The following is a 12,827-nucleotide window of genomic DNA, read 5'->3' as shown; positions in this document are numbered from 1 at the left end:
ATTATTGCTTCTCTATCACATCTCGTACTGACAAAGAGTTTTCATCGAATTAAGCCCTCGCAAAACATTTCGTATATTTTCTGGTAAATCTTTTCCAAAGCTAATGGAAACAAAAGAAATAAAAGTTTTTGCAAATTTATATCTATTTAGGAATGAGTAGATATGAGCAATTTTTACCAATCATATTTACTGAGCACTTACTGTGTGCAGAGCACTATACTAAGTGCTTGGAAGAGTACAGTACAGAGTTGGTAGACATGGTCCCTGCCCACACTGAGCTTAAAGCTTATCAATCGTATTTACTGTGCGTTTATGTGAAGAACAATGTACTAAGTGCTTGGGAGAGTAAAACCCTAGAAGGGGAAACCAACATTTTTAATGATCCCTATTCATTTAATTATCTCTAAAAGCTTTAAATTCACTAATTAAGTCTTATCAAAATCCCTGCGGCCTAGAACCTATATTACAAGGAAGTGAAATTGGGCACAAAAATGTTAGGTGATTGGGCAAAGGAGCTGTATGAATCAGAGGCAGAGACGAAAACTGAAATGCGGAGCCCAGACAATTACTTACTCTGACTAACGAAAAACAAGACCTTGGTGGTATTCTGCGACTGCACTCTCTTAAAGGAAATTCTGTTCAAGTCCACATCCCCGGAGATTTACAGTAACTAGTGAAGCAATGTGGCCTAGTGGAGAGAGCCCGAATCTCGGAGTCACAGGACTTGGGTTCTAATCCCAGCTCCGCCACTTGTCTGAGGTGTGACCTTGAGCAAGTCACTTCTCTGGGCCTCAGTTACCTCATCTGTAAAATGGGGATTAAGACTGGGAGCCCCTTGTGGGACAGGTACTGTGTCCAACATGATTATCTTCTATCTACCCCAGCACTTAGGCACAGTGCCTGCTACATAGTAAGCGCTTTAACAAATACAATTTAAAGAAAATAATAACAAGAAAATTGCTGGGCCAAGTTATAGCCTGGCCTCAGGTCCTTCCTCTGAATCCAAAAAAATAAGACAGTTCTACTGCTTGAAATTTTCCCCATCGTCCCTAGCCCAAATTTGGCACACAATAAATGCTGCTCCTGCGGGATCTGAACAAATCTTTACATGAGCAGACTCTGGATGCTCATATTTTCTGCAGAGCTGCTTCCCCAATTCTACCAAGGTTTGTTGAACGTATGAGGGATAAGGAAAAATTCCGACTTCTGGATTCACAAAGGAAGAAATCCCACTTCTACAATCGTTAGCTACTCTATATTCATTCTTGGAATTCATTTTTACATTCCCATTCAAGTTTTCCTCTCATGGGTTGAGTGTTTTATGAACTCTGACACTTGAGTTGAATGGCTTCATTTTAACATACCCTGCAGCAGTCGCTTCAGCTTTGCACAGTCCACATTGATGTACTGTAACAATTCTATATCATGGACATCAACATTATCTTCTGAGCACACAGTCAGCTCCTGTAACCTGAAAAATAAAAGCAAAAATTAGTCTCAAAACGAATTTAGGACTACTTGGGAATCTTAAAATTACAATCGTTATTTTAGGCCCATTATAGATGTCGCAGAGAAACTTCCTAGAAAATATTTTAAAACCACTGCTATTCACCGGTCAATGTAAAACATTACAGGAACACATAGTCAAGAAAATACTAGAAATGATACCGGAATTATTAAGCGCTACTGTCTTGTCCAAGGGCCCGGAGGACTCAAACATACCTTCCTTCCCGTCTTATTTTTCCATATTCAACACTCCTGCTTCAAATGGGGAAAATAAAACAAAACAAAACTAAAAAAATCAGTGCCCCAAGATGAACACAGGGCTGATCAAACTGACCACTGCAGAGTTGGGTCCCTTTCCATGCAGAAGCTGTAGCAAGGAAGGGAAAGGGGAGGCAGAAGAAATGGAAGTTTTTCCCAAAAGATGCAGCCCACTCTCTCCCAACAGAAACTTACTACAGCACACTATTTCTCTATCCTGGAGGGAGAGTTAGACTCAACACTAAAAATCACACCCATTAACTTTAGAAAATTGCCTGGATTATATACCAAAAATGGATTCTGATTTTAATGGATATATAAGTAAGGAATACGGCAAAGTTAGAAAAATAAAGTGTTAATTATCTTTGAAAATGCTACTATACTTTTCCAACCAAATATGGAAACGGATAATGAAAGCACACTCTTAATTTGGTATTTCAACCTTTTTTTAAAAGAATCAAGGTACTTCACTGAAAAAAAAAAATTCCCTTAATTTCCATAAACCCTAGGGTTTCCTTGCACAGTATTCGCTCTATCTTAGTCTTGCCTTTCCCTCAGCTACCTCGGTATTATTAATGTTTATAATTGTGAGATTTGTTAGGAACTTACTGTACTCTAAGCACTGGGAAAGGTTATATTTCGACCAAATCACACACAACCACTGTCCCACATGGGAGGGTGAACAAGTATTTATTTAATACCCATTTTACCAAAGAGAAAACTGAGGCTCAGAGAAGTTAAGTGACTTACCCAAGGTCACACAGCAGGCCAGTGGAAGAGCCAGGACTAGAACCCTGATCTCTATGTACTGTAACAGCTTTATGTTCTTTCCACTACGCCATGTTGCTTTTCATTTTTGTACTCAATCAAGGGTATTTACTGAATGCTTACTATGTGCAGAGCTCTAGGACAAGTACACTAGAGTTGACAGACACGATCCGCTCTCCTAAAGAAGCAACTTGGCCTAGTGGAAAGAGCATGGGCCTGGGAAACAGAGGACCTGGGTTCTAATTCCAGCTCTGCCAGTCGCTTGATGTGGGACCTTGGGCAAGTCACTTCACTGAGGCTCAATTTCATCAACTATAAAATGGGGACTGCCCACTCTCCATCCTACTCAGACTATGAGCTCCATGTGGGACAGAGACCGTGCCTGACAATTAACTTGTACCTACCCCATGTCGTGACACCACTTACATAGCAAAAAACAAGCAAACAACAAGCTCTGACACTGATTTATCTTTTTTCTTTTTTCTAGTATTTGTTAAGCGCTTACTATGTGCCAGGCGCGAAACACTGGAGTAGATACAAGAAAATCAGGTTGGGCAGAGCCCCTGTCTCACCTGGGGCTCAGACTCTTAATCCTCATATTACTGATGATGTAACTGAGGCACAGAAAAGATAACTGACCTTCCCAAGGTCACACAGCAGACACGAAGAGGAGCCAGGATTGGTCCTTCTGACTCCCAGGCCCATCCTCAATTAGGCCACATTTTTTCTGATTTATCCACTTGTGTTGATTATAGTCATTCTAACTACTTTGTCACTTTATGTCTACTTACCTTCCCCTGTAGACTGCAAGATTACAGAGGATGGGAAATGTATTTTCTATTTGATTGTACGCCCCTTGAGGGCAACGATCATTTCATTAGCTTCTGGTGCACCAACTCCCATTAGCTAAGCATAGTGATCTGCACCCAGAAGGTGCAAGATAAATAACACCGATGCTAGTATATGGGTTCAAATATTGAATCTGATATTTAATTTCAAAATAAGTATGAAATTCAGAAATTTACAATTCAGAAAATAAGGTGTCTTGTTTGTCCAAACTAGGCAACAGAGTACAAGAAAAGCAAAAATGCTGCACGATTATCAAAAATGAAGGATGTAAAGTGGAGGCAGAGGGCAGATGTACCTCGTCTCCTTATTGGAATACTTAATGGCCTAAATGATACGGCAATTACCTTTTGTTTACAAGTTTCAAACATTTTATGGTAATATAAGCAGGATGAGCTAACAACAAATATACCTTTAGACCCTAAGTCACTACTAGAGGAATCCTATGCTGTTCCACTCTGAAATTTCCCCATGGTCCACCCACGCTGCCAATGTGTTTCAGACGTGAAATGGGATTTCAAGCACAGCGCACCAAAGCAGCTCCTCAAGTCGTCAATGCAGAGAAAACTTCAACAGCCCACACTGGGAATGGGAAGGTCCTTGATGCTACACGTTACATGCCAAAAGTCCCCCAGCTGTGCACAGGGCCTAGAAATATGCCTCAACAGGAAGCAAGGTTCAAAAAATCAGCCCCACTAACTGTCGGCAGGTTGACCCCTGTGCATGCTAGCAACAGATGGCTGGCTCATGTTTAACTCCTTTTTGAACAGCATTTCTGTTGGGGAGAAAGTTTTCACAAACTTAAAATTCACGTTAGGAACCTGAGGAGACTTGGGACTATTAACTGAAGGTAGCGGGAAAATCCCCAACATCTTGAAAGTGCACTAAAGCTCTTTGATCGATTGATTCTAAAAGAATGAATTTAGCCTGATTGATGTGGAAAATGTCTCTGCAAAGAAACTAACTTCTGTCCTACAAGGCTGCATTAAATTGAATCTGGTTCTATTGCTACATACCTCCTCATTCTCTGACCTCAGCTTGGATTCTAAGACAGGTTTCAAAAACTGAAAATTCAAATAAGCAGTCAATAGTATTTACTGAGTGCTTATTTTGTGCAGGGCACACTGTACTACGTACTTGGGAGAGTACAATGAAGTTGGTAGACGTGAGCCTTGCCTTTTTGGAGCTTACAGTCTAACAGGTATGAAGGTGACTCAGGTCTTAGCTAGGTGTCATGAGGAAGTGATTCCAGAGCGTATGGGGACAACTGAGAGGAATTAACTGTTCCTGTACTTGTGTATGTATAACTGAATAAGCAATTGTTTAGTCAATTCTTCACTCTGATTTCTTTCTCTTTAAGTGAAAGAGCCTAAATGGGAAGGGTATACACCTCTTGCCTTGAGAAGGAAGGTGGCCTACCTGAAAGAGCACGGGCTTGGAGTCTGAGGACTTGGGTTCTAATCTTAACTCTGCCACGTGTTTGTTGTGTGACTTCGGGCAAGCCACTTATCTGTTCTGTCCTCCAGTTACCTCTACTGAAAAATGTAGATTAAGACTGTGAGAGCCCCATGCGGGACACGGACTGTGGCCAACCTGATTAACCTGTATCTACCCCAGCACTTAGAATAGTGCTTGGAACACAGTAAGTGCTTAACAAGTAGCATATCAATACCATAAGTCTGATAAACTTTTCCAACGCTTAATACTGTGCACGCCACCCTATGGGGCCTCAAATATCATTACGACTATTTAGATACTTGCCCATTTCTATCATTTGGGTGCTACTATTTTTAAAGGCGACTTCCTCAGATAATTTACACATTCAACCTTGTGCAACTTGGGAGTAGGGACTGTGTTGGCTAGTTCTAAGAAACGACACAACTCTACCAACAAAAAACCCTTCTCAGAAGAAGCGGTTATATATTTTATCTCCTCAGGTGTTGGGTAACAATTTTTTTAAATCAGTGATTAAATAAAAGAAGAATTGACATGAGGATGTGAAAGAATTGGAGGGGCATGAAGGAAGGAAAGGCATTCTCACATTGCTTGGGATTAACCACTTTAGAACCAGTTTAAATGTGCAGACTCGAAAAGGAGTCGTGTCTAATTTTGATTGTTTTTCACTAATTTTAAAGTGCTCAAGTTCTGGTTTGCCACGATGTGCACAATTTCTAAGGAAAATGATTACAGGCCTGTAACACTGTGAACTGTTGTGGGCGAAAGAAACTGAGCTCATGGAAAAACAATGCAAATTTCTCTAACCAGATTTCTCTTCCAAGAAAAATCCTTTTATCTTAATGTACCTTGAGGAGGGCCAGGCTTCAATCACTGTATTTAATAAATCTTTCTCGTTTTTACTTCAGGTCGACGCTGTTCCACACTAACCTGGTGGAAATACGGCTGAAGACTGCATTGAAGTTATTACAGCTGAGAGAGAAGAGAACTCCCGAGGCAGAATTCCGCAGCTCAGCTGCATGTTGGTTTCCTTCCCGATAGGTGTGGATAAAATGGCAGATTTCCGGCAGCAACTGCTTGACCAGCATAGTCTCATCCAATCGCATGGTGTCCTTTGGTTGCTAAAGTGGGGATGACAATTGCACTTCATATGTAAAAGTGATCATGTGAAATTTCATCCTCCCAACAATAATAAAGCATCTTGGTATGCAATGGGCCAGGCTAAACCATTACAGTGTAATTCAAAAAGTTAATGCTTAGTGGTAAATTTTAAACAAATGTCAACATGTATTTTTGAGATTTAGAGTTACAAAGAGCAAATTCTATAAACAACGTAATTCTTACTTTACTACCAGCTCCTTATTTTCACCCATTTCCGACCTTTCACCACCCTCTGCTGAAAAAAGAACTGAAAAGCTGCACTGCTCTAGAAGTTAGATCTATGGGTTAATAATTTTAATATGACCACTGCTGACATTACTCCAATAAATCAATTTCCATAACCACAAGAATGTGCAAAGTGTGGCCAAATAGTTTAAAAACTCAATAATTGCTCACAATACAAAGTCACCTTGAATTTTACACATCTGACTGTTCCCCAGCTGAATCGATGGGGAGTGAGGACAACTTTCCCTTCACAACCTACACCAGGTTTAAAAATCACAACAGTTTTCTTTAACTTTTATTTGGTCTGCTGTTGGTATTGCAAGCATATGTTTCAATCTTCTGGGATGTATTTGCTGGTACACATAAAACTTTCATGGGATTTTAGCATTTTTCCATCGGATGCCTTGGCTCCATTTCCTCCTTGTCATTTTGTGCTCTTCAGATTGCCTCAGTTCCGCTCTCTCCCACTCTCCTGTTTTTCTAATCTTACTGACTCTTGTTTAGTTTGTCTCCCTTCCCGATTCACCTTTCTCTTCTCCCCTTTTCTCGGCTGACTTGCTGCCAGTATCTCTACTCTCTCTCCATCAACCACGGCCTCACTTGGCCCACTTTTCTCTCTTTCTCCTCTCTCCCTTTTTGTCCATCTTCCCTTGTACGCTCCCTTCCCCTCTCCCTCTCCTTCCCCTCCAGGGACCTGGGTTACGGCAAGGCGGAAAAAAAGGGGTTGCCTGGTTCCCATTTCTGGCTCTGGGATGGGCGCTTAGAGGATTCCCCCGAGCGGAAACAGGACCCGAGCATCCCCCAACTCCCTCCTCCTCTCCCTCTACTCGTCACGATAGTTGCGTCTCTACCAGTACCACAATTATAGTGCTGATCGGAACAAGAGAATGGCTTTAAGGGTACATGAAGCATCTTGATGCATGCTTGGATGTTTTTATTTCTTTTGTCTTCCCCAACTAAAATGTAAACTCTTGGAAATTGGGGACCATGTTTTAGGCTTTCTCTAACTCCCCCAGCACCTAGAACACAGACTACAATCAGCAGGCGATAACTGTCACTGATGGTCTGATTTTGCACAAATAATATAGCATTCATTCAGTCCCAAATAAGCTACATCTTCTTCATTTCCATCTAAGGTCAAAACGAGAGGAAAGGCTCAGGACTTAATTTAGTGTGGCTTTACTAGGTATCAAAGGCAATTTAGGAGAACTCAGGATAGAACTGTTTTTACTAAAAAAAACCCAACAAAACAAAACCGCGACACCTATCCTAACCGAAATAAGATTCATTTAAGAACTTGGAGTATGCATGTTAAATGCATTTTTCTCAGCATTTCAATAACCTAATTCCAAATAGCTACAGAAATTGCTACTTGGGAGGTAATGTGGTGCAACAGGAAAGGTGAAGCACTGGGATCTGGCAGACCCGGGTTCTAGTCCCAGTTCTGACCACTGTTTACTGGAGAGGCCTTGGGCAAGTCTTTTTCTCAATAAATACCAATGATTAAATATCACTGATGGGCTGAAAATACCACTTGTTTGGTTGATTTTTAAAATATTTTAGAATTTCAAATTTTTTTGAAATATCTATTTTACCACCACTTCTGCGTGGCTTAATTGAGCCTGTTTTTCCTAGGAGTGTCTGTGCATCCGTCACTCCCTCTGGGCCCTTTAGACCAGGAGCCTTCTGTGGGGTGGGCCTGAATCTGAATCAATGTCCATAGATCCTCCCCAACATTTTAAGCATTTAATAAATACTATTATTAGTAGCAACGGAGCTGGAATTCCTGGTCTCTAGGACCATACACTGGAGGTAAGTGAACGAGAAGAGAACACCAGGCTTGAACTTGAGACGTCTCCTTGCTCTGGTCACTAGGACATACCTCCTCTCTGAAATAATTTCTCTACGCTAGTAACGAAGACTGACTGTTCTTCTACCTCTATCTATAAAACGGTGCTGGCTCTCAAGGGTGAAGTCCATTTTTCTACATGCCTAGCTTTATAACAAGCCGAGGGAAAATGAAGCATCTTCACTGGGTACAGAGATAAAGGAGAGGGATAGGTCAAATTTTTTCATCTGCTGACCAATATCTAGTCAGCCTCTCTTTGTAAATATGATTTTAATTTTTAAGTAGGAAAATGCATTTATAAACTGAATGTTACTGACCAGTTCTACAAAGATGTTCTCTCATGAATGTGAATTCATTTATATTGAAAAAGTCTATATACAAAGACATTTTTCACCTCGCCCACTCTTAACATACCTGCCTTAAGTCCACTCACTACCAAGGTCTGATTCACAGAGTCTGGTGTCATTTACAAAATGGATTACTCACCCCGGCAAGACATTTTTCCAGTGTATCCAATATAATCAATTGAGAGAGATACAAATTCTTTTCGGCAGCTTCTCCAAATATTCTCTAAAGCAAAGAACATTCAAAATATGGTTAAAATTTAAATTAAAATCCCTTATAGCAAATTACTATACTGCAGCTGAATATAAAGAGTCATTTTCTTTTACACAGACACATAAGAGCTACAGACTCAAATAACACTCCCCTTCCTTTTCTGAAGATCTGGATTTGAATCTAAAAAATACATAAAAGTCATTCGTTCATTCATTTAATTGTATTTATTGAGCAGTTACTGGTGCAAAACACTGTACTAAGTGCCTGGGATAGTACAATGCAACGGTACAACAACAGACACATTCCTTGCCCACACAAGCTCACGGTGGGAAGGTGAGACAGACATCCATATGCATAAATAAATTCCAAAGACAATTCCTTTATTCTGATATTTACAAAACACTGCCAACATCAGAACATAAATCATTATTGGCATTATATCATCCGATCATGATGCGCTAAAAATTATTTTTTTCCTCCTTGGTGTTTAAAGGCCAAACAGGCAGGCTTGAGGCATTAAAATCCTGGTTCCAGTGTGCTTTAGATTCACCCTGCCTCCCGAGTGGAAGGAAAGTGAAAGGGGGACAGGGTCACATTTCTTGATAAAGAACAAACTATTTTAACACCAGCTAAGGGTACATTCAAGTATGCGCTTTCCTCGGACTTGTATTTTATCTCCAACATAATACTTACTAACATGATTCTGATGGTCCCACATATCTATTTTACCATGGAATCTGACAAAGTCCACAGGAAGAAAAGGACTACTGGAGCCTCATAAAAATCAATAGTGCATTTTAAATCTAGAATGTTAGATCATATTCATTAGCAACAAAAGGCTTGATTCCATTCCTTGCTTTGATACACGACCGTGCCTACTTGGACTTGGAGAACAATAAACCTAGGCTATAGGGATGGCACACTTTTTCAGAAGTCTTTTAAATTGTGTACACATTATTAAAAATCCTTTGAAACACTTGGTCTTCTGCCTTATAGGTATAAGAGTCAGTCAGTGCAACAGAGGTGGACAGTTAAGAACTATTCACAGAATGAGAGAAAAAAGGACCCAGATCCTCCACGAGAAAAGCCAAGTGTTTTCTCCACTGTTAATCAGAGAACAAAACATCAGCCAATTACAGCGCTAAAAAGAGGCTAACATAGACTGTGTAAATTGTGGAACTTACCATATTATTAACATTTTTTAATATATTGGTGAGACCACTTATAACCAAAGAAAACTTGTATTTAGAAATGTTGATAAGACACTCCTTGTTGTGTTCAGTACTGACTTTGGTGTGCGTGCTCTGCTGTCCGGCTTTTATTGGAAGCTGAAAAAAAAAAGTGGCACCTCTTAAAGACTTGTACTTCACACAAATATCACACCCCCTTCAGATCAAGCCGAGGCTGCGGGCTTCTGGAACAAGGAGGATGGTGATGTTCTCGACAGAGAGGTACGGTAAGAGGAGGAAGAGATTTAGGAGGGAAGATGAGTGGTTCGATTTTAGATCTGTCAAGCCTAAGGTGCCGGCGGGACATCCAAGAGCAGCTGCCCTGGAGGCAAGAGGAGATGCAGGGTTGGTGGGGTAAATTAGAAGCCAAAGCTAGAGAAGAAGGTTCGGGAGTTGTCCTCATAGATGTGGTGGCTGATGATGATGAGTCCCAACCCCCTCCCCGCCCTGCCCCGGACTATAGGCTTACTGTGGGCAGGGAATGTCGTTTTTTGCTGCCTTCTCAATCACTTAGTACTGCTCTCTGCCCGCAGTAAGCTCTCAATAAATACGACTGAATGAATGACTGAGTTCCCAGGGAATGGCTGCAGAGCGAGAAGAATACAGGACCCTGAAGGTTTTGAAGGTTATTTAGAGTTAACAATGAGAGGCTGAAGACAAGGCAGCATGTCGAACGGGGAAGGAGCGGTCAGAGAGACAGAAGGCAAACCAGATCAATAACGGCTCTGCAAAACCGAAGCCTGATAGTGTTTTGAGGAGGAGGGAGTGGTCAATGGTGTCAGAGTCAGGAGAGAGGTCAAAGAAGAGTAGGACAAGAGTAGGACCCCTTGGATTTGGCAATAAGGGAATCTTTGGTGACCTTGGAAAGTAGAGATTCATTGGAGTGAAGGGGCTGAAAGCCTAATGGGAGTGGACCACAAAGAGAGTTGGAGGAGAGAGAGTGGAGGCAATAAGTCTAAATGATCCATTCCAGGAGTCTCGATGAGATTGGCAGCGGAGAGAGTGGCAACAGAGAACTCTAGATATTTACGAATGCTTTATTATAGCAGTCCCGAGGTAAAGGGTGCTTAATCTACTTGCAGAAACAAGAAAAGTTAACGGAAGTGCAACTGTGAAAAGGCAAATAGGCAAACAAGCAGAAGCCAAAGCAAAAACAAAGGAAAAGTATAGAGCCTCTTCTGTTTGGAAGGTAATTGCAACATAAAAAGAAATTCTGCCTGCCAGAAAAATTTAGTAGCACTGAAGCACCACAAAAGCCAGTGTTATAGAATATTTAGGTGTTGGAAACCTATGAAGTGTTTAGCCCCAGTGCCAAAGCTCTGCTTCTGTATACCTAACAGCACACAACACACAAAAATACGATACACAAGAGAGTTAAGATCATTTACCAACATGAGGGCAAGGGGAAACCCAGAGTGTGGACAGGAGGGGTTTGACAAGAGAAAAATACAAAGGAAAAACTACAACATATTTTTATTGGATTCCATCAACTTCTTGCTTAGAATTTCCAGTCTTAAAATGTAAAGTAACCATCTTTGGGCCATCACTCCAGACTTGGCAATCCTCCCTTTCGGTTGGAAAGTCTCCTAAAAAGCGTGTTTGCTTTCTTAGAAAACAGAACTTACCCAGTCATCTTTCTTACTGATTAAAAATCATAACTAAAGTAGCAGTCAAAACAAAATGAGGACCATCCAAATACTCCAGGAATTGTTCCTTCATCTATTAAAGTTTTGCTCCTCGCTTACCTTAGATAATATGACTCTGCAGCTCCACTCTCAACCACGGTGTCCTCCTATTGATTTGTATTTTCTGCATGTATTTTAGGATTGCTTTTGCTTCATTTCTCCCCCGGTGTCTGTCACTATTCGCCCCCTCAACTTGGGGGCCGGGGCCCGTGTCTAATTCACACCTGTGTATTCTCTCTCAGTGCTTCGAATAGTGCTTTGCACACACCAAGCGCTTAATGCTATTACTACTCTGTCAGTTTCTGGAAGACCCAGCTCTGCCAAAACATGTGTTTTCCCTAAATGTTTTGCCTAGGGTGTGGTTAGGGAGTTAAGGAACGTTAACCTGACAACAGATCTCTGTTTGGATGAAGGATATTGCAGTGTATACTGCCATTTCTTACGGCACAAGGACGCAGGTGCGCACTGTCAGAATGAGTGAGCTTAAAGGCATCAATGTTCCTTTATGCGGGGTTTGTGACAACACTGTGACTCGCTGGGAAATAATGATGATGATGGGGATGATGAAGTGTCCTTGGCAGTTGTTTTTTCTGAAGTCTTTATTTAAAAAGTGGATATTCAGTCTTTTAATCTTCAACTTAAGGCAAAACTAAATTGAAAAATCTAAATGGGCTTGAAAGATATATACTTGACAAGATACTTCCTTTTTAAATTATTTGAAGGAACTCAAAATCTATATTTTTTGGACTGCATTTCTGTTACAAACAAAAGATAGGCGAGGCAGAACTTTAAGAAGCAAAACCTTTTGCCACTTCAAACATACAAAAACTTTAAAATAGGATTGATGTGCTTCATTTAGCTTATTGATGGACAAGGGGCATTTTAGCACCTTCTAGGAAAGAAACGTGGCCTAGTGGAAAGAGCCTGGGCCTGGGAGTCAGATGACCTGAGTTCTAATCCCAGCTCCTGTGGTGTACCCTTAGACCAGTCACTTCACTGAGCCTCAGTTCCCTCACCTGCAAAATGGGAATTCAATACACACACTCCTTCCTACTGATCCCCATGTGGAACTTGATTATATCTACCCCAGTGCTTACTTAGTACAGTGCTTGGCATAGAGTGAGTGCTCAACAGATTGCACAATTACTATTATTCTAAGAACAAAACCATCCCTTTTTCTATTAACCCTCCAACGGTGCTTCTTCCTTGTGCAAATCTTGGGATCACTGAGGCAGAAATGCAAGTTTCCTTTCAACTGCAGACGGGCAAGTGCCTCTTCGCTGGGAT

At 41.0% G+C, this 12,827-nt stretch overlaps 1 protein-coding gene across 5 annotated transcripts in view; it reads right to left on the bottom strand.

Annotated features, from left to right (window-relative positions):
* Positions 1 to 12,827, bottom strand: part of NF1 (neurofibromin 1) — a 184,711-nt gene that overhangs the window by 151,034 nt on the left and 20,850 nt on the right. For all 5 annotated transcript variants that reach the window (XM_039914576.1, XM_039914575.1, XM_039914574.1 and 2 more), the window contains exons 2-5: positions 9,811 to 9,954; positions 8,555 to 8,638; positions 5,764 to 5,954; positions 1,365 to 1,471 (exon numbers count right to left, since the gene is read on the bottom strand). In XM_039914576.1, the coding sequence (XP_039770510.1) occupies positions 1,365 to 1,471; positions 5,764 to 5,954; positions 8,555 to 8,638; positions 9,811 to 9,954 (526 nt within the window). The remainder of the gene's footprint in view (positions 1 to 1,364; positions 1,472 to 5,763; positions 5,955 to 8,554; positions 8,639 to 9,810; positions 9,955 to 12,827) is intronic.

The sequence above is a fragment of the Ornithorhynchus anatinus genome, chromosome 17, assembly GCF_004115215.2.
Source record: "Ornithorhynchus anatinus isolate Pmale09 chromosome 17, mOrnAna1.pri.v4, whole genome shotgun sequence".
NCBI classification, from domain to species: domain Eukaryota; kingdom Metazoa; phylum Chordata; class Mammalia; order Monotremata; family Ornithorhynchidae; genus Ornithorhynchus; species Ornithorhynchus anatinus.
The sequence above is the reverse complement of the archived record's forward strand: the minus strand, read 5'-3'. Positions and strand labels throughout refer to the sequence as shown.